The sequence below is a fragment of the Sus scrofa genome, chromosome 14, assembly GCF_000003025.6.
Source record: "Sus scrofa isolate TJ Tabasco breed Duroc chromosome 14, Sscrofa11.1, whole genome shotgun sequence".
NCBI classification, from domain to species: Eukaryota; Metazoa; Chordata; class Mammalia; order Artiodactyla; family Suidae; genus Sus; species Sus scrofa.
The window spans coordinates 34,236,115-34,257,494 of record NC_010456.5 but is presented as its reverse complement, the minus strand read 5'-3'; the positions used below and the strand labels follow the sequence as shown (position 1 = coordinate 34,257,494).

General features: G+C 42.9%; 1 protein-coding gene across 1 annotated transcript in view; it reads left to right on the top strand.

The window, feature by feature from the left end:
* Positions 1-16,275, top strand: part of SUDS3 (SDS3 homolog, SIN3A corepressor complex component) — a 75,873-nt gene extending 59,598 nt beyond the window's left edge. Inside the window, exon 13 of the mRNA XM_021071893.1 lies at positions 16,215-16,275. Coding sequence (XP_020927552.1) covers positions 16,215-16,260 — 46 coding nt within the window. The 3' untranslated portion in view covers positions 16,261-16,275. The remainder of the gene's footprint in view (positions 1-16,214) is intronic.

The following is a 21,380-nucleotide window of genomic DNA, read 5'->3' as shown; positions in this document are numbered from 1 at the left end:
CCAGCGGGTGTGGCCAAAACATTCTACACCTTGAAAAACTAAGGAAATGTTCCAGATAAAAGGAGACTAAAGACATGACAACAAAATGCAATGTATGATTCTTGATTTGATCTTAGATCAGAATAAAATCACTATAAAAGACATAGGAACACTTTTAAATATTTTAAAACAGGTTATCTCTTAGGTAAGAGTTAGCTATAAACTGAATGTTTGTATCCCCTGCGAGATTCACATGTTAAATCCTAAGCCCCTGAGGTGATGATATTTGGAAGTAAGGCCTTTGGGAGACGATTGGGTTATGAGGGTGGGGCCTTCATGAATGGGATTAGTGCCCTTATAAAAGAGGTTCCAGAGAGTTTCCTTGCCCTTTCTGTCTTATGAGGGGCATCTTCTGTGCCCCTCATAAGATGACTGTCTATGAAACAGTGAGCCCTGCCTCACCAGACACTGAATCTGCTGGCACCTTAACCTCGGACTTCCCAGCCTCCACAACTGTGAGAAATAAATTTCTGTTGTTTATAAGCCACCCAGTCTGTGGTATTCTGTTATAGAAACCCAGAAGGGCTAAGACAATAATATTTCATCAATGTTATTTTTCCAGAATTTGATCATTGTGCTGTGATGATTCAATATAAAGTATTTGTTCCTAGGAAATGCATTGAAGTATTGAGAAATGAAGGGTTGTAATGTCTGCAGCTTACTCTTCCATGGTCCTGAAAAAAAAAAAGGACAAACGTAAGGCAAAAAAATATTAATTGATGAATATGGATGAAGGAGATACGAGTATTTACTAATTTTACAACTTTTCTCAAGTTTTCTATAGAAAACTTTCCAAATGAAGTGTTAGAGAAGTGGTATGTACAGTGTAAATTCTTGGGAGAAGTCAGGTCATGATAAATGTCAAAGGTGTCCATTGGATTTAGCAACATGGATTTAGCCTTGAATTCATGGCACTTATATTCTAGAAAGAAACTCATAAATGAATATATAATTACGGATTGAAATAGGGGTTGGGAAAAAAAAAAACAACACAGAATGCCTGTGAGAGAATGACATGGATATAATGAGTGTTTTGGTCAGACCAGTTCTAGTGGAGTGGAGGGTGGAATAGCCAGCCCGCAGTGGCATGATCAGGGGGAAGAGGGTATGGAAATTGTGAGGGTAGATGCCTTCTTCTAGAAGCTTGGGTAAAGAGCAGGGATCTATAGAGAGCAGCCACTAGAGGGAGAGGTGGGGTCGAGGTGGAGTCAATGTGGAAACAGGAGAGTCAAGGAAGGTTTGGGAGAGGTGGTTACATTTTCACAGGGGTTTTGAAGGAGGAGGAAAGTGCATCTTCTGTACATGGGGAGCGAGGCTGGGCACTGGGGAATTGGGTGTGTTTTGAGCACAGAATGGGTGGTGGTGGCGTGATAGGGACAGCTGAGACAGCAGGTACGGATTAGATTTAGAAGAACTTTATGTTCCAGGCTGAGTACCTTAGCCTTGGCCTGGAGGGGTTAAACCTCTTATCTCATGTCTCAGCTGGAAGATCACAGGTTTGGAAGTGCAACCCTCATCCCAGTCTCCTCTATAGGTAGGAAAATGTGTTTTATGAAGTGCTCCTAGGTACTCCAGCCAGAAGCCAAGGTACCGTCCTTGCCAGCACCCTCTTCCAGCTCCCACACAGGGAAGCCCTTCTGTTCTACCTCCTGACTGTGTCCGTTTACAGTTCTCCACCTCCACTGCCGCCACCCTGGTCCAAACATGGTCATGTCCCCTGTTGCAACTTCTTCTCCCTCTCCACTCACCAGATGACAAGTTACTTAACGATGCAAATTGAACCACCTCCCCCTCCTCAAAAATGATTCTATGATTTCGTTTTATCATTCAGGGGAAATTGTGAAGCTCTTCAGCATGGCAGGTCAGGTCCTGGCTTCTGCCTCCCTCTCCAGCCTTACTGTGTCCCTCCTGCCTCTTCTTTACTCAACTCCAACTTTAAGTTTCTTGGGTTTTCAATTCTTTGGTGGGGCAAAGCTCTCTTCTGACTCTGGGTCTTTGTCTTTCACTCTCTTCCCTCTGCCTCTCTTTTCCCTTTGCCTGATTAACCCCTGTATTGTTTTGATAGTGCTGCTGTAATGAAATAACCAGAGACTGAATGGCTTAAACAACATAAACTTGTTTTTTTCACAGTTCTGGAGGCTACAGGTGTGAGGTCTAGCTGTCAGCATCTTGGTTTCTTCTGAGGCCTTGCTCCTTGGCTTGTAGATGGCTGTCTTCTCCCTGGGTCTTAATATGCTCTTCCGTGTGTGTATCTGCCTCTGAATTTCCTCTTCCTATAAGGACACTAGTCATATTGGATTAAGACTTACCCTGGAGTTCCCAATGTGGGGCAGCAAATTAAGAACCAGGGAGTTCCCGTCGTGGCACAGTGGTTAACGAATCCGACTAGGAACCATGAGGTTGCGGGTTCGGTCCCTGCCCTTGCTCAGTGGGTTAACGATCCGGCGTTGCCGTGAGCTGTGGTGTAGGTTGCAGACGCGGCTCGGATCCTGCGTTGCTGTGGCTCTGGCGTAGGCCGGGGGCTACAGCTCCGATTCAACCCCTAGCCTGGGAACCTCCATATGCAGCGGAAGTGGCCCAAAGAAATAGCAAAAAGACAAAAAAAAAAAAAAAAAAGAACCAAACAGTCTCTGTGAGGATGTGAGTTTGATCCCTGGCTTTGCTCAGTGGGTTAAGGATCCAGCATTGCCACAGTTGCAGTGTAAGTCACCGATATGGCTCAGATCCGATATTGCCGTGGCTGTGGCCTAGGCCTGCAGCTGCAGCTGCAGCTCCAATTTGACCCTATGGAGCCTCCATATGCTGCAGGTGTAGCAGTAAAAAGAAAAGAAGAGAAAAAAAAAAGACCACCCTAATGATCTCATTTTAATTTAATTGCCTCTCATAATACCATATCTCTGAATATAGTCATATCCTAAGGTCCTGGGAGTTAGGGCTTCAACATATAAATTTTGCGTGAACACAACTCAGCCCATAACAACTCTTCTCATTCTTTAGATTGTGGCCTAAATATCACTTCCTTGGGAAGGCATTCCCTTATTCTACCCTTTCAATCCAAATTAGATTTCTGATTATGCTTGTATTCTTGTATATAATACTTTTCCCCCTTCAGTACCTATTTCATTTTGCAATTGCTCATTCAGCTATGGGTCTCCACCTGGAATGTAAGTGACATGAATTCAAAGACCATATCTTCTCTGGTCATTGTTGTATCCTTAGCCGCTAGTGCAATTCTGCAGTCAGTGCAGATTGTTGAGAGAATGAATTAATGAAAACTCCAGACACTGCACAGAATCCAGCAACTTTGCATCTGGTTAAACTGAGACTAAAACCATTGAAAGGAGAGATGGTTCTTACCTATGTTCAAAGATCTGCAGAACAAGTGATTTCACACTAACCATCAGTATCCCCATTTCAGTCTTTTGGCATGAAATGTGCAAACTGTGATTGGAAATTGATTCAAGCTCAGAGGTAGGCAGCTGGGAAGAACATTTTTGTAAAATTATTGCTGATGTGTGCTGTGACATAGCCCAGCATGGCACCACAGGCCGGTGTATGACCAAAACTAATGGCATTGGGCTTTTTGTTTAAAAGATAAGAAAATTCAGCCTTGAGTAGGGACTCAGAACAAATTTCATTCTCATTCAGTTGTTTTAGATGTTTGGATTTTGACTTCATTTGAACTGGTTTTCTAAGTGGATCCATTTGTAAATTTAATATTTAGGTTTTGTTAAGGTTTAGTGTATCAGTGCAGTTTTACTGTAGCTCTGGCTCATAGGGTCTCTAGAAGATCACTGTAATCTTCAGGCAAGATCATCAAGTCCAAGAAACCTCTTTCTGGAAGAGCCCGGAGTATTATTTTGTCCAGCCTCTTGCCTGCAAAAGGTCATTTGATTTGTATAGGGCAGATTGTTCATTTGTTTTTATTTAGCAAGCATTTACTGAGTGTTTACTTTCTGTCAAACACCCTGGTTAACAAAGAAGAGTAAGGGGAGTTCCCATTGTGGTACAGCCAGTTAAGAACCCTGCTAGTGTCCATGAGGATGTGGGTTTGATCCCTGGCCCTGCTCAGGAGTTAAGGATCCGATATTGCCACAGGCTGTGGTGTGGGTTGCTGTGGCTGTGGCATAGGCTGGCAGCTGCAATTCTGAAATGACCAATAGCCTGGGAACTTCCATATGCCACGGGTGTAGTCCTAAAAAAAACACCAAAAAAAAAAAAAAAAAAAAAAGAAAGAAAGAAAAAAGAAAAAAAGGAAGATCCACTCCTTGAGGACAAAGGCCAAATATTGGTCCTGTTTTGTCTTACCCATGCCTGGTCCAGTTATAGCAGGAACAACTGCATGGTGTCATTTGTCATTTTTTGGTGCCCAGTGTTAGAACCTCCATCGTATCTTTGGAACATTTCCCATTACATGAATCTTAGAGGGAGGCAGGGCCCTCCTAGTGCTTTAGGAGCTCCAAAGATGAGGTAATGGCCTTCCCAGGGTCTTTGCAGCTCAGATGTGAGCATGTGATTGAGGCCTCACCAATTAGATGCGTGTATGTGAGACTGAACTGGGAGCCATATTAGGCGGAAGCAGGGGCAGTGGAGGATCTGTTTAGGAGATGGCAGAAACAACAGTAGGTTTCTAGAGGCCAACAATGGTGCCAAAGGGCCAGAAGGGGTAGGGGTCTGAGCTGTGGCAACCTCAGTTCAGTAGCTGCTGCCGTCTTGTCTTCTCTGAACTGATCCTGTCACCTGAATTTGGCAGTGACTGTGGCTGCTGGCTGGTCTGTCTTTATGCCTGTCTGCCAGCCTGGCTCTCCAGCCCTCCTGGTGATTCTGTGAACTCTGGGCTATTCCCAGGATGCTTCAAGGAGCCAGAGATGGTTTCTTTTGCTTACAACTAGGAAGCCTGACTTGTGTAAACTCTTGGTTCACTAATCCAGGAATAACAGTAACCGTGTTACTTCTCCCATAATTTAATTAACATTCTGAATTCCCATCATGTTGAGTGGCAGATGCTTAATCTCGTCAATTCAGGGTCTATTCTCCTCACCCATCTTTTTTTTTTTTTTTTTTTCTTTTTAGGCCACACCCGATGCATATAGAAGTCCCCAGGCTAGGGGTCCAATTGGAGCTCAACCACCGGCCACAGCCACAGCTACACGGGATCTGAGCCATATCTGCGGCCTACACCACAGCTCACGGCAACACTGGATCCCCAACCCACTAAGTGAGGCCAGGGATCAAACCTGCATCCTCCTGGATACTAGCTGGAATCATTTCCACTGTGCTGCAATGGGAACTCCCTCACTCATCTTTTTTTTAAGGTAATATCTAAAATTGATTTTTAAGGAGCTCCCGTCGTGGCTCAGTGGTGATCGAATCTGACTAGTGTCCATGAAGATGCAGATTTGATCCCTGACCTTGCTTAGTGGGTTAAAGATCTGGTGTTGCTGTGAGCTGTGGTATAGGTTGTAGACGTGGCTTGGATCTGATGTTGCTGTGGCTGTGTGTGTAGACTGACAGCTACAGCTCTGATTCAACCCCTAGCCTGGGAACCTCCATATGCCATGGGTATGTCCCTAAAAAGACAAAAAAGTAATTAAATAAATAATAAAATAAAATTATTTTTTAATATTGTAAAAGCACAGAAGAGTGAGAAAGAGGAAAATGCCACAGATAATCCCACCATTCAACAACCATTATTTGCACTTTCTTCATCTTTTTTATGTGTAAATTTATGCAAATTTATCAATGTGCTTAATACAATCCATGCTCTATTCTACATAAGAAACGAATCTGACTAGCATCCATAGGGACTCAGGTCAGATTCGTTTCTGCTGATCCACGACAGGAACTTCTATATCACTTCTTAACATTTTGCTGGATTTCTCTCTCCTGTGTACTTGTATGTTTCCCTCACCCAGTTATTTGAAAATAAGTTGCAGAAGTTATATTTTACCTAATAGTTCAGCATGATTTTCCCAAGTAAAAGGACTTTCTCCTACATAATTGCAATACCCTTACCACAGTTAATTAAAATTAACAATCATTCATAATATCATCTAAATCTAGCTCATATTCAAAATTGCCTGACTCCTTGTTAAGTTCCAGGAGGCTTCAATAATATCAGTGCTGGAGGGCAGTGGGAAGAGTGAGGCGTGAGGTGGGGTTGCAGGAGAAAGTCTCTAAGGCTGCTTCAAGCACCTGGACCCTCTTTCCCCTCTTGGGCTCTTACTGGATTCATGCCTGTTTCTTGGATGCACCCTTCAGAGCACATATCCCCAGCACTCAGATTCTCAACTAAGGTTTCTGTTCACAGCGCCCCCTGGTGGGTAGAAGACAGGTACTCCCCAGTGCCCAAGCTTTCTCTGCTTTCCTTCCTCTTTTATTTTGAAGGCCAGTGCCCCACTCTGGTCTGCTTCTCTGTGTTTATTTTCTTCTGGCCTGAGTTCTTTCAAGGTTCAGGCTTTTGAAACTTAAAAGCATTTTTTCTGCTTTCCTGGTCTGGCCGTGGTCTGACCCCTTAAATAGAGAATGGCAGTGGGATAACAGAATCTACTGATGGTTGGAGGAGTGGGAAAGAACGTCTGTTAGTCTTTCTAAATATTATCCTGGCTTTTTTGTTCTATGCAGACATTAGCACATGTATCTGGCTATTATGCCTCAGGATGGCCATGCTGGTTGTTTAAACATTAAAAGACTTCTGAACTAGACTGCTAATCCTATTATCCTAAAAGACAGCTTTTGCTGGTGTATGTTTTCTTCATCTTTCTCATATGTGAATTTTTAGCTATTTATGAATGTAATTTATGCAGTAGTAAATTAACATTATATAATGATAAAAAGCCACTGTCCTGAGTCCCCTGTCCCCCAGGCAGCCCAGCCTCTTCCTCAGGTCACTTTAGACCCCCAGCAGCCAATGAGCAAATGCCTAGAAGAGCAGGGTGCCTCCAGGACCCTGTCTGAATCCATTCTTATGGGTCAGTGCCAAGACTTCCAGCCCATTGTGAGTATCCTTGTGGAATAAATATAAACCAGAACACATCACCCTCCTGCTTTTAAAAACCTCTGCCTTGGCTCCCTGTTTCACTTAGAATTAAGTTCCAGCTGCTTCAGGGAGCACCCAAGGCCTTAGAAGGTCTGGTCCTTGCCTCCCTCATTAGCCTCCTCTCTGGCTATTTGCTTCCATCCTGCCTCCTGCTACCCATGTCCTGGCTGAGCTGAACTCATTTGTTCCTTGGGGAGCCTATGCTCTGTCTACTCTGCCAGCAGAGCACACAGTTGTTCCCTCTTCCTGGAGTTGCCTCACTAATCACTACAGACCTTTAGGTCTTAGGTTGAATGTCATTTCTTCTGGGAAGTGGTCCATGAACCTTCCTGGTTTGGGTTCAGGCTTCCTGTAGCTCTTTGAACTTCTTTTATTGTAGAATTTTATCATAACTGTTTCTGAATATGGCTGCTGTCTTCCAACTAGGACTCTGAGCTCCAGAAGACTGATGTGCATGCTTATCTTGCTCCTCATTTTACCCCGGGTGTCTAGCATTGTTCTGACAGTTCACTGGAAGAAATAATGAAATTAACATATGTATTCATAAATGTGTATGTGTGTGTATGTTTACACACACACACACACACACACACACACACGAGAGAGTCAGCAGATGGGAATCAGAAAAAGGGGACGATCTGGAAGGTAAAAATGGAATGATGTCACCTCAGGTGTCCACCTGGGAACACTGATGTTTGTATGTGGAAGGAGATAACCTGAAGTCTACTGGCCCTATGCAAGGAAGTGAGCAGAAGTGATGCTGCTCACTGGGACAGGAGATTTCTTTGCAGATAATTATAGGTGCCTCATCATGACATCTTCAGACTTCTTAGAGATAAAAGTTTAGAGGAAAAGTTGGGTTGCCTCTATCTTTACAGAGTGAAGAAAGCAAATGTGCAGGAAAAGGCAATCTGCCCTGCATACCCTGCGTCCATCAGCAGAGCAAAGAAACTCTTATCACTATGGAAGGCATGACATTCAAGATCAATATTTGATCCTAAGGCCTTTAAAAGCATAATAGTGAGGCTGCACCCAACATGTTTTTTCACCTATCAGTGCTTCTTGCCTATAAGAGGTGCCAGCTCCTCACCCTGCCAAGCTCATCTCTTTCATTAGGTTGGTCAGCCTACCATGAGTAATAACCACTCAGTCACCTGAAGGAAAATGTTCCATTTGTGCCATAGTCATGGGGTGTCTGCAAGAAGTGACGTCCACTTCCAGCCAGTTCACAAAGCTGTCAATGGAGGTGGGGCCAGTCCAGGCAGAGGTGTTCCAAGAAGAGCAAAGACTGACTCACCAGAGCTTGGCATGAGGGTGTGCTTCTCAAAGAACTGGTGTTCACTTGTGCCAGAACATACAGAACGGTTATTCTTCTTATTCACTCATTCATTCTTTCTACGACCCCCTCCTCCAAGAGTTGCAAACTTAGATCTCAACAGGAAATGAATGTAATGTATGAAGAATAAAGAATGGGGAGTTCCTATCATGACTCAGCAGAAATAAATCTGATTAGCATTCATGAGGATGCAGTTTCAATCCCTGGCTTCGCTCAGTGGTTAAGGATCCCGCGTTGCCGTGAGTTGTGGTGTAGGCTGCAGATTCGGCTCAGATCTGACCTTGCTGTGGCTGTGGCATAGCCCTGCAGGCACAGCTCAAATTTGATCCCTAGCCTGGGAACCTACGTATGCCATGGGTGTGGCCCTAAAAAAGACAGGAAAAAAAAAAAAAAAAAAAAGAATGAAGGGAGGTGTGTGTCAAACTAGGGAGCACATGTCCCATCTAGAGGAGGCAGCTGCTCTTCAGCTCTAGCTGACTCCTTCTCTGGGATGGATTTGCAATACTGCTTCCCAGCTCTTCCGGTCTCCCTCCTGCAAAGGCCTTCCCTGCAGGGGGATAATATCTCCCCATGCTGTTGACTGGCTTTGGCCAATGGAAAGTGGGTGGAAGAGGTGTCACTTCTGGGTGAGGGTGGTAAGCATGGTTTGCTGCATCTTCTTTTCCTTCAGCCACAGTTACTGTCGATGTTCCAGATGGATCTCAGGAGAGATGCGCACGTGTGCGCACTCTTGTGCGCAGTTACCCAAGGAACTACCATATGCCATGGGAATTGCCAAAAAAAAAAAAAAGAAACAAAAAAAAAAGAAAACAAAAATAGTTATTGAGTTATCCTTGCAATTATCACTACAAAGCTGAAGGCCAGGGTACAATGAGAGCTATCTGAGGGCAATTAACCTAGACTTCACTAGAAGTTGAGGACTTGGCCAGGTGAAGGGGGTGGCAGTGGGGTGAGGGGCAGGTGAGAACGACCAGGTGAAAGACCCTCAGAGGGGAAAGTAGAGACTCTCACCCTTATCTAATTCTCAATCTGAGGAGTTAAAAGAAGTTTGAGGAGCTTATAGCTGCAGGTCCAAGAGATGATGAATGGCTCAAGTAGTGAAGGAGTCCTTGTAGGCCATGAAGAATAGCTTGGGCCTTAGCTTAGGGGTCATAGGGAGCCACTGAATAACTCTTAGAAAGGGAATCTCATGTTCTGAAGGTGTGGGAGTGTGACATTCATTTACTCATTTATTTATTTTTATTGGCTTATTTGATATGTCTTTGAATATCCACTGTGTGGCAGGCATTGTGCTAGTTAGCACAGGAAATGCAAATATAAATCTTGTGTGCCGATTCACAAAGGGTCTTGGTGGTCTACAGAGGGCAAGTTTTGGTTGTTTGAAGTCATGAGGCTCAGAAAAGGTCAACATCATCATCCTTTAGGTTGATCTGGTGGTTGAGCACTTCAGGGTAATATTTACCATTGAAATAAAACTGGGAGGTGTTCCTGTCATGGCTCAGCAGCAGCGAACCAACTAGTATCCATGAGGATGCTGGTTCAATCCCTGACCTCGCTCAGTGGGTTAAGGATCTGGTGTTGCTGTGAGCTGTGGCGTAGGTTGCAGACATGGCTTGGATCCCCTGTGGCTGTGGCTGTGCTGGAAGCTGGAAGCTACAGCTCTGACTCATCCCCTGTCCTGGGAACTTCCGTATGTGGCTGGTGTGGCCCTAAAAAGATAAAAAAGAAGGAAAGAAAGAAAGAGGAAGAAAGGAAGAAGGAAAGGAAGAGAACTGAGAGTATATTATCTTGGTCATTGCTACTTCTCTAGCCTGGTAACAGTCCTTTGTTCCTGCATTCTTTTGACCCCTTATGATCATTTATTATTGAGACCTGATCAAGGGCAAGTACTGTGTGGCCAGGTTTAGGTCACAAAATGGCTAAGGCCAAAAATGGCACCTCTTAAGTTAAGAAAGCCATGCCTGTTCTCTTTCTCCAGGGTCCCCCTACCTTATCTGCTTACAATTTTAGTAACATTTTGTTCAACATCCAAAGTGAAATGTCATATTTTAACATATAATCAATATAAATATTACTCATTATACATATAACCAATATAAATATTACTCATTATTCTACATTCTTTTTTTTTTTTTCATGTTTAGTCTTTGAAATTCCATGTTGATTTTGCACTGGCAGCACGTGTCCATTCTGGTTAGCCATATTTCCAGTGCTCAGGAAACACATATACTTACTGGCTACCAATATTGGATGGCACAGACTACATCACAGACTTCCAAACATTTCTGAACAGAGTAAGAAACACATACATGCACTATAAAAATAAAGCAAAACTTTCATGAAATAATAATCTTGCACGCTGATATTTTTCTTTCTCCTTCCTTCCTTCCTTCCTTCCTTCCTTCCTTCCTTCCTTCCTTCCTTCCTTCCTTCCTTCCTTTCTTTCTTTCTTTCTTTCTTTCTTTCTTTCTTTCTTTCTTTCTTTCTTTCTTTTGTCTTTTGTCTTCTTAGGGCTGTACCTGTGGCATATGGAGGTTCTCAGGCTGTGCGTCCAATTAGAGCTACAGCTGGTGGCCTACGCCACAGCCTCGATAACTTGGGATCTGAGCCACGTCTTTGACCTACACCACAGCTCACGGCAACGCCAGATCCTTAACCCACTGAGCGAGGCCAGGAATCAAACCTGCATCCTCATGAATGCTAGTCAGATTTGTTTCCGCTGAGCCACAATGGGAACTCCTTTCTATTAAATTCTAAGTATTTTTTTTTTTTTTTTTTTTTTTTTTTTTTTTTGGTTGTGCTCATGGCAGCCAGAAATTCCCAGGTCAGGGAAGTGAACAGAGCTAGAGCAGTGACAACACTGGATCCTTAACCTGTTGAGCCACCAGGGAGCTCATATTTAATTTTTAAAAAAATGTTGGTCATGACCCACTAAATTGATTTTATGACCACCTATGGGTAGAGAGGCCTGTAGTTTGAAAACTGCTGATATGGAAAGCCTGTGGGGTTACATCTTGAATGAGAGATGGAAGTGATAAGCTCTAGTGTTAATGCTTGGGGCAAAAATCTTATGTGGCCAAAATTACTTTACATTGCCTAGAGTTAACTTACCTTGTCTCTCTTTGCATTTTGCTTGTAACCTGCCTTTCTCTGAGGTATTGAGGCCAAATTAAGAGCTGTAGGATTTTTTTTTCTCTCTTTCTCATCATTAAATTCAAATAAGGTAAATGTGTGTCTGTTGACAACCTAGTAGGTACAATATACATATTATATTTCTGTGTATGTGTAAGATTGTAGAGGATCCAAGAGATGTCATGGGTTGTGGGCCACAAACCACTCTGAAATTGTATGTAACTTAAAAATGTTGTTTATCATCTTTCAGAAGTTTTTGTTCCAAAAAAAGCTAAGAAAACACATTGGCCTAGTGTGCTTATAATACAGTAGGGAAGGAAAAAAACTTTTCCTCTACCTTCTTAGGTTCCATTCATGGGGCCTGCAAATTAGATGGACAAAACCCAGATTAACAGGAGAAGAGGTGTACAAATTTTATTTGATGTTAATACTTAAAGTTTTAAAAAATATGCACAGAGGATTCCTTAGAAAGGATGTGAAGACCAAAGAGGTAGGTAGACCTGGGGGGCTTATATACCATTGTAACAAAAGACAGTAAATAGGTGGAGAAGTAACAAGGCAAAGGAAAAGGGGTTTGGGCTTTTAAGGTGGTAAATTGTGGGAAGGAAACGAGATGGGGGAACTGATGGAAAATAAGGGTTGTTTTAGTAAAGTTTGTAGTGAAGACCCCTCTTGGCGCTGGAGTTCTGTCTCCCCTGATAATGGTTGCTTTACTTCTTCTGGTACAGAAGGGGAGGGCAAGACCTTGACATGGGAAATTTATGGCCTACTTTTAGGTAGCTAGGGGAAGGCCTCGGAGCTCTCTCTGTGTTTACTGCTTCTTAATTTCCTTCAATTCCAAACAATCCTTATGCCAAAGTGACCTATTATGTATGCCGTATTCTGATCCTCTTTAATAGACACAGGGATATCTGACTAATCTTGCAGTCTTAATTATTTGAATCACTTCTGAAAAGCCAAAGGGAGTTCAGAAAGATTGATTATGAAGCAAAATAAATGTCTGGGACCCATCTTTGAATCCTCTTCATTCTCTGAAAACAGTGCTTAAAAAGCCTGTGACTGACCAGAAGCAAACACTTGATAGAAGTTTTTGGGTAGTGGCAGGCTCCTTGGCAGTGGGAGTCATATGTGAAAATCAGCTGAGGAAAAGGGAGAAGACAGATGCTATGGGGATGGATTTGGGGATTTCTGACCTAGCCACCCTGTGGCAGGAGAGGGAAATTTCACATCCTGAGACCTGCAAGAGTCCTTGGGACAGACCGCACAGTGAGGGTTCTTGGCTTGCCCAGGAAAGAATTCAAGAGCCAGCCAGAGTAAAGGGAAAGCAAGTCTGAGATACACACACATTCCATAGGCAGAAAAGGGACCAGCTCAGCAAGTGAGGGAGGGCCCAGGGCAGGGGGTCAGAGGTTCTTATGGGCTAAGTAATTTTATAGGCTAATGAGTTGGAGGAATATTCTTTCTATTTCAGGGTAGGGTGGGAATGTCCTAGGAATTGGGACTCTGCCCACTTTTTGGCCTTTTTTGGTTGGGCTCAAAACTGTCATGCAGGAGTTCCTGTTGTGTCTCAGCGGGTTAGGAACCTATCATAGTGTCTGTGAGGATTTGGGTTTGATCCCTTGCCTTGCTCAGTGGGTTAAGGATCCTGTGTTGCCACAAGCTGTGACCTAGGTTGAAGATTCAGCCTGGATCCAGTGTTGCTGTGGCTGTGGCTATGGCCAGTAGATCCAGTGTTGCTGTGGCAGTGGCCAGTAGCTGCAGTTCCAATTCGACCCCTAACCTGGGAACTTCCACAAACCACAAGTGCAGTCCTAAAAAGCAAAAAAAAAAAAAAAAAAAAAAAAAAAAGAATCTGAGTACAGTAGCTAGAATCTCTGCAGGGGCTCAGGTTCAATCCCTGGTCTGTTGCAGTGGGTTACAGATCTGGTGTTGCTGCAGCCAGATTTGGCTCAGATTTAGTCCCTGGCCTGGGAATTTCCATATGTTGTGGATACAGCCATAAAAAACAAACAATCAAAAAACGCCTCAAGAGCAATACAAGATATTATCACTTTAGAATTCAGTAGTCAAAATAATGAACATTTTCAGTTGTTAATGTGTTCAGTACTTCTGTGCTTTGTGAATATATGCTTAGGAGGATACTCTTATTGTTATCCCTCTTTTACAAATGAGGAAACCAGGGTACAGAGTAGAGGTAGTAAATGGCAGCTGAGATTTCATTCCAGCTGGTGGGCTCAAAATCAGGCTACCTCTCAGTACAGTAAGAAGAAATGTTTACAGTGTCCAGTGTAAGTCAAGACCCTTGTATTTAATTTAATTTATTTAATTAATTTATTTTTATTTTAATTATTTTTATCTTGGCTGCAGCTGTGGCATGTGGAAATTCCCAGGCAGGGACTGAATCCAAGTCACAGCAGTGACAATGCTGACACCTTAACTGCTAGGCTCATGGGGAACTCCCCAGACCCTTGTATTTTAAAAGACAGAAGTTTTTCTTTTTTTAAAATTTCCTCTTTCTTTTTGTTTTTATTTATTTGTTTGTTTTTTCTTTTTTTAAAAGACAGAATTTAAAAGAAGGGGCCTGGAGGAGTTCCCTGATGGCTCAGTGAATTAAACATTCAGCATCATGATTGCTGTGGCTTGGGTTGCTGCTGTGGCATGGGTTTGATCCCTGGCCCAGGAACTTTGCATGTCAGTAGTGTGGCAAAAAAAAAAAAAAAAAGAAAAAAAGAAAGAAAGAAAGAAGGAAAAGAAAGGGTCTTGGGAAAGGGAGAATAATATGAGCAAAATCTGAAGGTATATAAATAAATGAAGGTTCAAATTCAGGGGGTTCAATTAATGTTGCTGTCTAGGATATGGGTGATGGATGCCTCGGATGCTTGACTTAAGCCTGAAATGGAAGTGTGGAGGTAAAGTGGAGTCTTGGAATCCACAGAGAAAGTTTGAGCCTTCTTCTGTTGGCCCAGGAGAGCCAAAGGTTTTGAGCAGAGGAGGGAAGATGATGGTTACCTATGCTAGGCAGGGTCTCCTGCGGCAGTATAGAGCATAGACTGGGACAGTGAGGAAGTTAAAGTCTTTGATGGACTGAGGCCAGAGGGAAGGGCATGGTGAAGCTTTGAGGACTGTTTTGGAGGGAGAAATGTTTGGCTTGGTATATGGCTGGCTTTAGGAATAAGAAATGAAGATAAGATCCTAGATGGGGATTGATTAGTGAATCTGGGAAAGGAATATGGCTGGTGGGACAAATAAAAAAGTGTATTTATTTAGAAGTAAAAGCAATACAAAAGACTTTTGAACATGTCGATGGAATAACAGTCTTCAATCCCAATTGAAGTAATTCTCTTTTATCTATGGTATAAAAATAGGTTTTGAGGAGTTCATTGGTGGCCTAGTGGTTAAGGATCAGGCATTGTTACTGCTGTGGCTCAGTTTTGATCCCTGGCCTGGGACTTGATCTTGGATTATATTATTCTGTAACACCCCCCCCCCCGCCCCTGCAATATATTACCTGCATCTTTCTAAACTAATTCATGTATATTTACAACATTATTATTAATGGCTACATAGTATTCCACTGTACATATTAAGATTCATTTAGCCAACTGAGTATTGATAGACATTTGGGCTGTTTCTGGTGGTTTTTCTTTTTGTTTTTTGGTTGTTTTTGTTATTACCAGCAAAGCAATGAATGTCTTTGTATATCTCTGAATTTTTGTGTCAGTGAGTTTATAGGATAAATTTTTCAGAGTAGAATTGCTGGGTCGAAGGTTAAGCACATTAAAAAATTTGATAAATTCTTCTCAATTGGCAGATATCTAGGCTTTTAGAAGCAATTCATGAGTTCTGGTTTGGGCAAGTCAATGTCAAGGTCCCAAAGGCCAAAGCTCACTATGGATACCCCCAGATTATTAGTAACACAGGTTAAGACTTGAGGAAAATCGACAACTAGAGATTGCCAAAAGCAGAACTGTGAGAATTTTAAAACTTCCTCATGGTTTAAGATAATAAACTAAATAAAGATGTACTAGATGCATTAATTATAAAAGGTTCTCAGTGTACTATGAAAGTGTATCTGCAGCACATAACAGTTCCATCTTAAATTTACCATTAAACTAATACATTAGCTGCAATAAATATTAATTAACATTGAAATAATAATCATCCTTGCCTCTTTAAATTTGGAAGTGCCTCTGGGGCATGGTTTGGATTCCTCAGATCTCTTAAAAGCATTTACCAAGTATTAGTGCCCTTCGGCTAAAGAACACCAGGAACACACTTGCAGTTGGACAAGTTGGGATTAGGATTCACTGCAGGGACGGGGCTGTAGGGACTCTTAGTAAGGGGTACTAGAAAGGACTTAGTATGGGGTTTGGACTTAGGTTGGACGGTTTGGGGAGGATTTAACTAGGGCTTTGCTCGGGATTGGATACTGGCAGGAAGGGAAAGTAATTCTATGATCCCAAAGGAGAAAAGACTAGATCCAGCTCACTTGCTAAACTGGTAAAGAAGCAGCAGCCCCTCATATTAGACAGGGGAGGGAAATTTTGGTCATTTTTGTGATTTGGACAGTGTTCATGTTTGGTCTGTGTTCCACTGTCTTGCTCCACTGTAGTCTCAGAGTGGCCATGTCTGATGCTGATGTTCTGTGCAATTGTTTATCTTCAACAGGAGAAGACTAAGCCCTAGCCGTGAGTGTCATCGGATCAGCTCATAGCAACACCAAAGTCAAGTTGAGAGTAAGTACCAGGCTAGCTTGTGAATGTCAGGGTGGCTTCTTTCCTTCTTCTCAGAGGAAGTTTCCACTGTTTTTGCCTGGCCGATCCCTACTGATTCACTGGATCTCAAGATCTCAGCTCAAACCCCATTTCCTAATGATAGTCTTTCCTTATCCATCCCTTCCCACCAGAACCTACTTCCCCCCAAAACAAATAAATAGATCAGGTCCTCCTGTTACACAGTCATTGCTTAATTGTGTCATGAGTTATCCAATACCTGTCTTACCAGCTCACCTGTAGACCCTATAAGACCAGGACCATATGTGTTTTTTTCATCTCTAGATGCTCATAATTAGTATTTGATGAGTGAACATTGAACAAGGCAGTGCAGCTTCTTGTGTGTGTGGATTGTACCTCACTCATGTGTGTTCTAAGACTTGTAACAGTGCTTGGCACATAGTAGGTATTCCATAAATATTTGTGAATAGGTTGTGATGGTTAGTTTTATGTGTCAACTTGACTGTGCCATGCGATGCCCAGATCACTGGTTAAATATTATTTATTTCTTTTTTAAAAAATTATTCAATGAAAATATTATTTCTGATTGCATCTGCAGGGGTACTTCTGGAAAAGATTAGCTTTTGAATTTGTGAACAAAGTAAAGCAGATGGCTCTCCTCGGTGTGGGTGGGTCTCATCCAGTCCATTGAGGGCTTGAATAGAATACAAAGGTGGAGGAAGGTTAAGTTAACTCCTGTTGTTTGAGCTGGGACATTGATCTTCTCCTGCCCTTGGCACTCATAGTTCTCAGGCCTTTGGACTTGGACTGGAATCTATACCATCAGTTTTGTGGCTCTGGGCCCTTTGACCTCCACCACTGGCTTTCCTGGGTCTTTAGCTTGCAGATGGCAGACTTCTTAGCCTCCATAATCATGTGAGGCCAATACCTGTAATAAATATCCTGTCCTGTCTATCCATCCATCCATCCATCCATCCATCCTTCTTCTGTTGACTGTTTGTCTGGAGGACCTTGACTGATACATGAGTTAATGACTCAGTTCTTTTCCTTTCATTGTATTTTGTCCAAAGAAATCATTCTGGTAGCTTCAGAGTTATCCCAAAGAACCACATATGTTCAGTGCAGAGGTAGTTGGCGGCTCAATTGTGTAGAGTGATTAGCTGAAAACCACTTTGTAAAGTATTTGACCAGAATTTTCCCCTTTTTGCCTCACTCACATTTTTTATCTATCAGAAGCTTTGTACTGTCTCAGATCAAGTAATGGCCCTTAGGAAACCAGTGATGGCTATCAGAGCTCTACACACTTCATTGGAAAGCTATCAGCACAATTACTAGGTCATTAAGGACAGTAGAACAGAAGCTTTGAAGCAACAGGCACAGCATTACCTAGCTGGGCCTGTACAGTCTCTTGCACGTGCCATTGCCTTCCATTTGGAAGCCACCTAGGAAAAGACAAAGGATTGTGAGCTAAAATGTCTCCATGGCAGGTACAAGGATATCTGGTAAAGAGGACCCAGGTTCCACTCACAACTCTGATGCCTCTTGGGTGGTATGTTAGCCCAATTCTCTGAGCCTTGGTTTCTCCTGTAAAATAGGGTATCAAGGACTTGAGTGCATCATTTCTTTCATTCTTTACTCATTGTATTAGTTTGCCAGGACTGCCTTAACAAAGCACCACTGACTGGGTGGCTTCAATAACACAAATGTATAGTTTCATAGTCTGGAGGCTCAAAGTCCAAGGGTTGATTGATACTGAGGGTTTCGAGGAAGAATCTGTTCCAGGTCTTTCTTTTGGCTTGTAGATGGCATTTTTTCACTTGTTGTCCCTGTGTGCTTGTTATGTGTCAAAATTTCTCCTTTTTTTTTTGATCTTTTTGTCTTTTTAGGGCCACAGCTGTAGTGTATGGAGGTTCCCAGGTTAGGGGTCCAATCAGAGCTGTAGCTGCTGGCCTACTCCAGAGCTATAGCAATGCCAGATCCAAGCTGTGTCTTCGACCTACACTACAGCTCATGGTAATGCCGGATCCTTAAACCACTGAGCGAGGCCAGGGATCGAACCCGAAACCTCATGGATGCTAGTCAGGTTTGCTAACTGCTGAGCCATGATGGGAACTCCCCAAAGTTTCTCCTTCTTATAGGGACAGTAGTCATATTGGAGTAAGGCCTATCATAAAGACCTCATTTTAATTCGATTATCTCTGAAAGACCCTATCTACATATTATGTCACATTCTGAGATACTGGGAGTTAGGAATCAACATATGAATTTTAGGGAGGTACAGTTCAACTGATAAGACTCTTTCTATACCCAAAGCCTTTGTAGTTCCTCCTGCAAAAGAGACAGTGTGTATCTGCCCATCGTTTAAATAATAATTAGTATTGGCCATGTGACTTTCTTTGGCCAAGAGGATGTTAGAGGTGATGCAAGCAGAGGTCTGCAAAGGTGTTTGTGCAATTGCCATACAGATATTTCCAGGCTAGCTTGCTAGAGGATGAGAGGTCCAGGTTGTGGAGCCAGATGGTCCCAGGCATCCCAGCAGAGGCCATCCCAACCAGCCAACCTCCAGCCAAACCGCAGACATGTCAGTGAGTCCAGCCAAGATCAGCAGAGCTGCATGGATAACTTATAGCTACCCACAGGCATGTGAGCAAGTCAGCAAAACCAGATGAGCCTCGCCTGGGTCAGCTGAACCCCACATAAATATTTATTGCTAAATGCTCTGGGGTTCTTGTGTTTGCTTGTTACTCAGTATCACTAGGGGAATATATGACTGATATAGGATCAGAAATCCCTACTCACTGAGGACCTGTGAGAGAGCACATAAATATTAAGTAAATGGTGGCCATGGCATTGCAGTGTTTTACAAATACTTGAGTATTATGTGTGAGGAGTCATCAATACACAGTGACAAGAGTTCCCACCGTGGTGCTGTGAGTTAAGAATCCGACTGCAGTGGCTTGGGCTGCTGTGGAGGTGTGGGTTACATCCCTACCTGGCACAGTAGGTTAAAGGATCTGGCATTACCACAGCTGCTACATAGGTCACAGCTGTGGCTTGGATTCAGTTCCTGGCCCAGGACGTTCCATAGGCTGCAGGTGCGACCATTAAAAAAATACACAATAACATTCTGTGTAGTAATAATGATTAGAATGATTAGAAATTCATTAATTTCATTAGAATAATAAAGAAACTAATTAATTAGGCCCAGGCTATAATGCATAAATAGGAGCCTTCACTCATGCACATAAACTATTCACGATGTTATACATTGTCTGCACCATATGAAGACTTGTGCATGTGGAGACTTGTGCATGTGGAGACTGTGCATGAGAAAAATGAGGCTCAGAGAATCAGATCGACTTACTGCAGGTCACATAGCTGGTAAGTGGCAGAGTTTTCAACAGAATTTGAGCTACTTATGTTTTACCTAATATGGGAAAATAGGGTATTTTCATAATCTTCTCCAAAGGAAGCTGTTGAATTTTTTTTTTTTTCTTTTTAGGGCTGCGCCTATGGCATATGAAAGATCTTAGGCTAGGGGTCGAATCGGAGCTGCAGCTGCTGGCCTACACCACAGCCAAAGCACCTAGGAATCTTAGGTCCAAGATCTACACCGTAGCTCATGGCAATGCTGGATTGAACCTGTATCCTCATGGATACTAGTTGGATTCGTTTTTGCTGTGCCCCATTGGAAACTCCTGGAAGCTGTTGACTTTAAAAAGCAAACATAGATGATCAGTTCATCTCCAGAAATCTTCCATCTTGATCTGAAGTTTGAAATGGAGGCAGAAAAGGAGATCAGGCATCCATCCCTCCATCCATCCATCCTCCATCCAGTTATCCTTTCATTCAGCAAATAATGACTAATGGCCTACTGTGCTCCAGGACTGTGCTAGGCACTCTGCTATCCTCCCTCCTGCTGTCTCATTCTTTTTCTCACCAATGCTGCTTCCTTCATTCTCCTCTGTGAGTGTTGACAAGGATGGGCAAAAAAACTCCTTACCTGTTACAGCAGATCTGTGTAAGACTGATGCTGGTGGCTTTAGTTCATTTAGAATGTTAGCTGCTTGCTCACAACTTGACACACCTCGGTTTCGTTTTGCATTTTTTTTTTTTTTTGGTCTTTTTGCTATTTCTTGGGCCACTCCCGCGGCATATGGAGGTTCCCAGGCTAGGGGTCGAATCGGAGCTGTAGCCACCGGCCTACACCAGAGCCACAGCAACGCAGGATCCGAGGCGCATCTGCAACCTACACCACAGCTCATGGCAACACCAGAACCTTAACCTACTGAGCAAGGGCAGGGATCGAACCCGCAACCTCATGGTTCCTAGTCAGATTCGTTAACCACTGCGCGCCACGACGGGAACTCCTCGTTTTGCATTTTTCTTTCTTTTTTTTTTTTTTTTTTTTTTTTTTTTTGTCTTTTTGCCTTTTCTAGGGCCACTTCCGAGGCATATGGAGATTCCCAGGCTAGGGGTCTAATTGGAGCCGTAGCCACCGGCCTATGCCAGAGCCACAGCAAAGTGGGATCCAAGCTGCGTCTGCAACCTACACCACAGCTCATGGCAACACCAGAACCTTAACCTACTGAGCAAGGCCAGGAATCGAACCCCCAACCTCATGGTTCCTAGTCGGATTCGTTGACCACTGTGCCATGACGGGAACTCCTCGTTTTGCATTTTTGAAAGACCTTAGAGTCTAGTAGTTGAGTGCATGCTGTGCTGATAAGCCTAAATACTTCACTGCAGCTTTCCAGATGCCCAAGTCAGAAGCTCACAATTATATGTTTCTGAAGCTCACTGTTATTTCCAATCTTTGTCCATGTATTCACCTCTTTTTTTTTTTTTTTTTTTTTTTTTTTTTTTTTTTTTTTGCTATACCTGTGGCATGCAGAAGTTCCTAGGCCAGAGATCAAACCCACCCCACAGCAGTAACCAGAGCCAAAGCAGTGACATTCCCGGATTCGTAACCCACTGAGCCATCTGGGCACTTCTTAGCTCCTCTTTTTATGGGTGAACAGCAGGTGTACCATGGTGCACAGTTATATAGAGATTATCATATGTCAACACTATTCTCAATGCTTTATATGTATTAACTCCT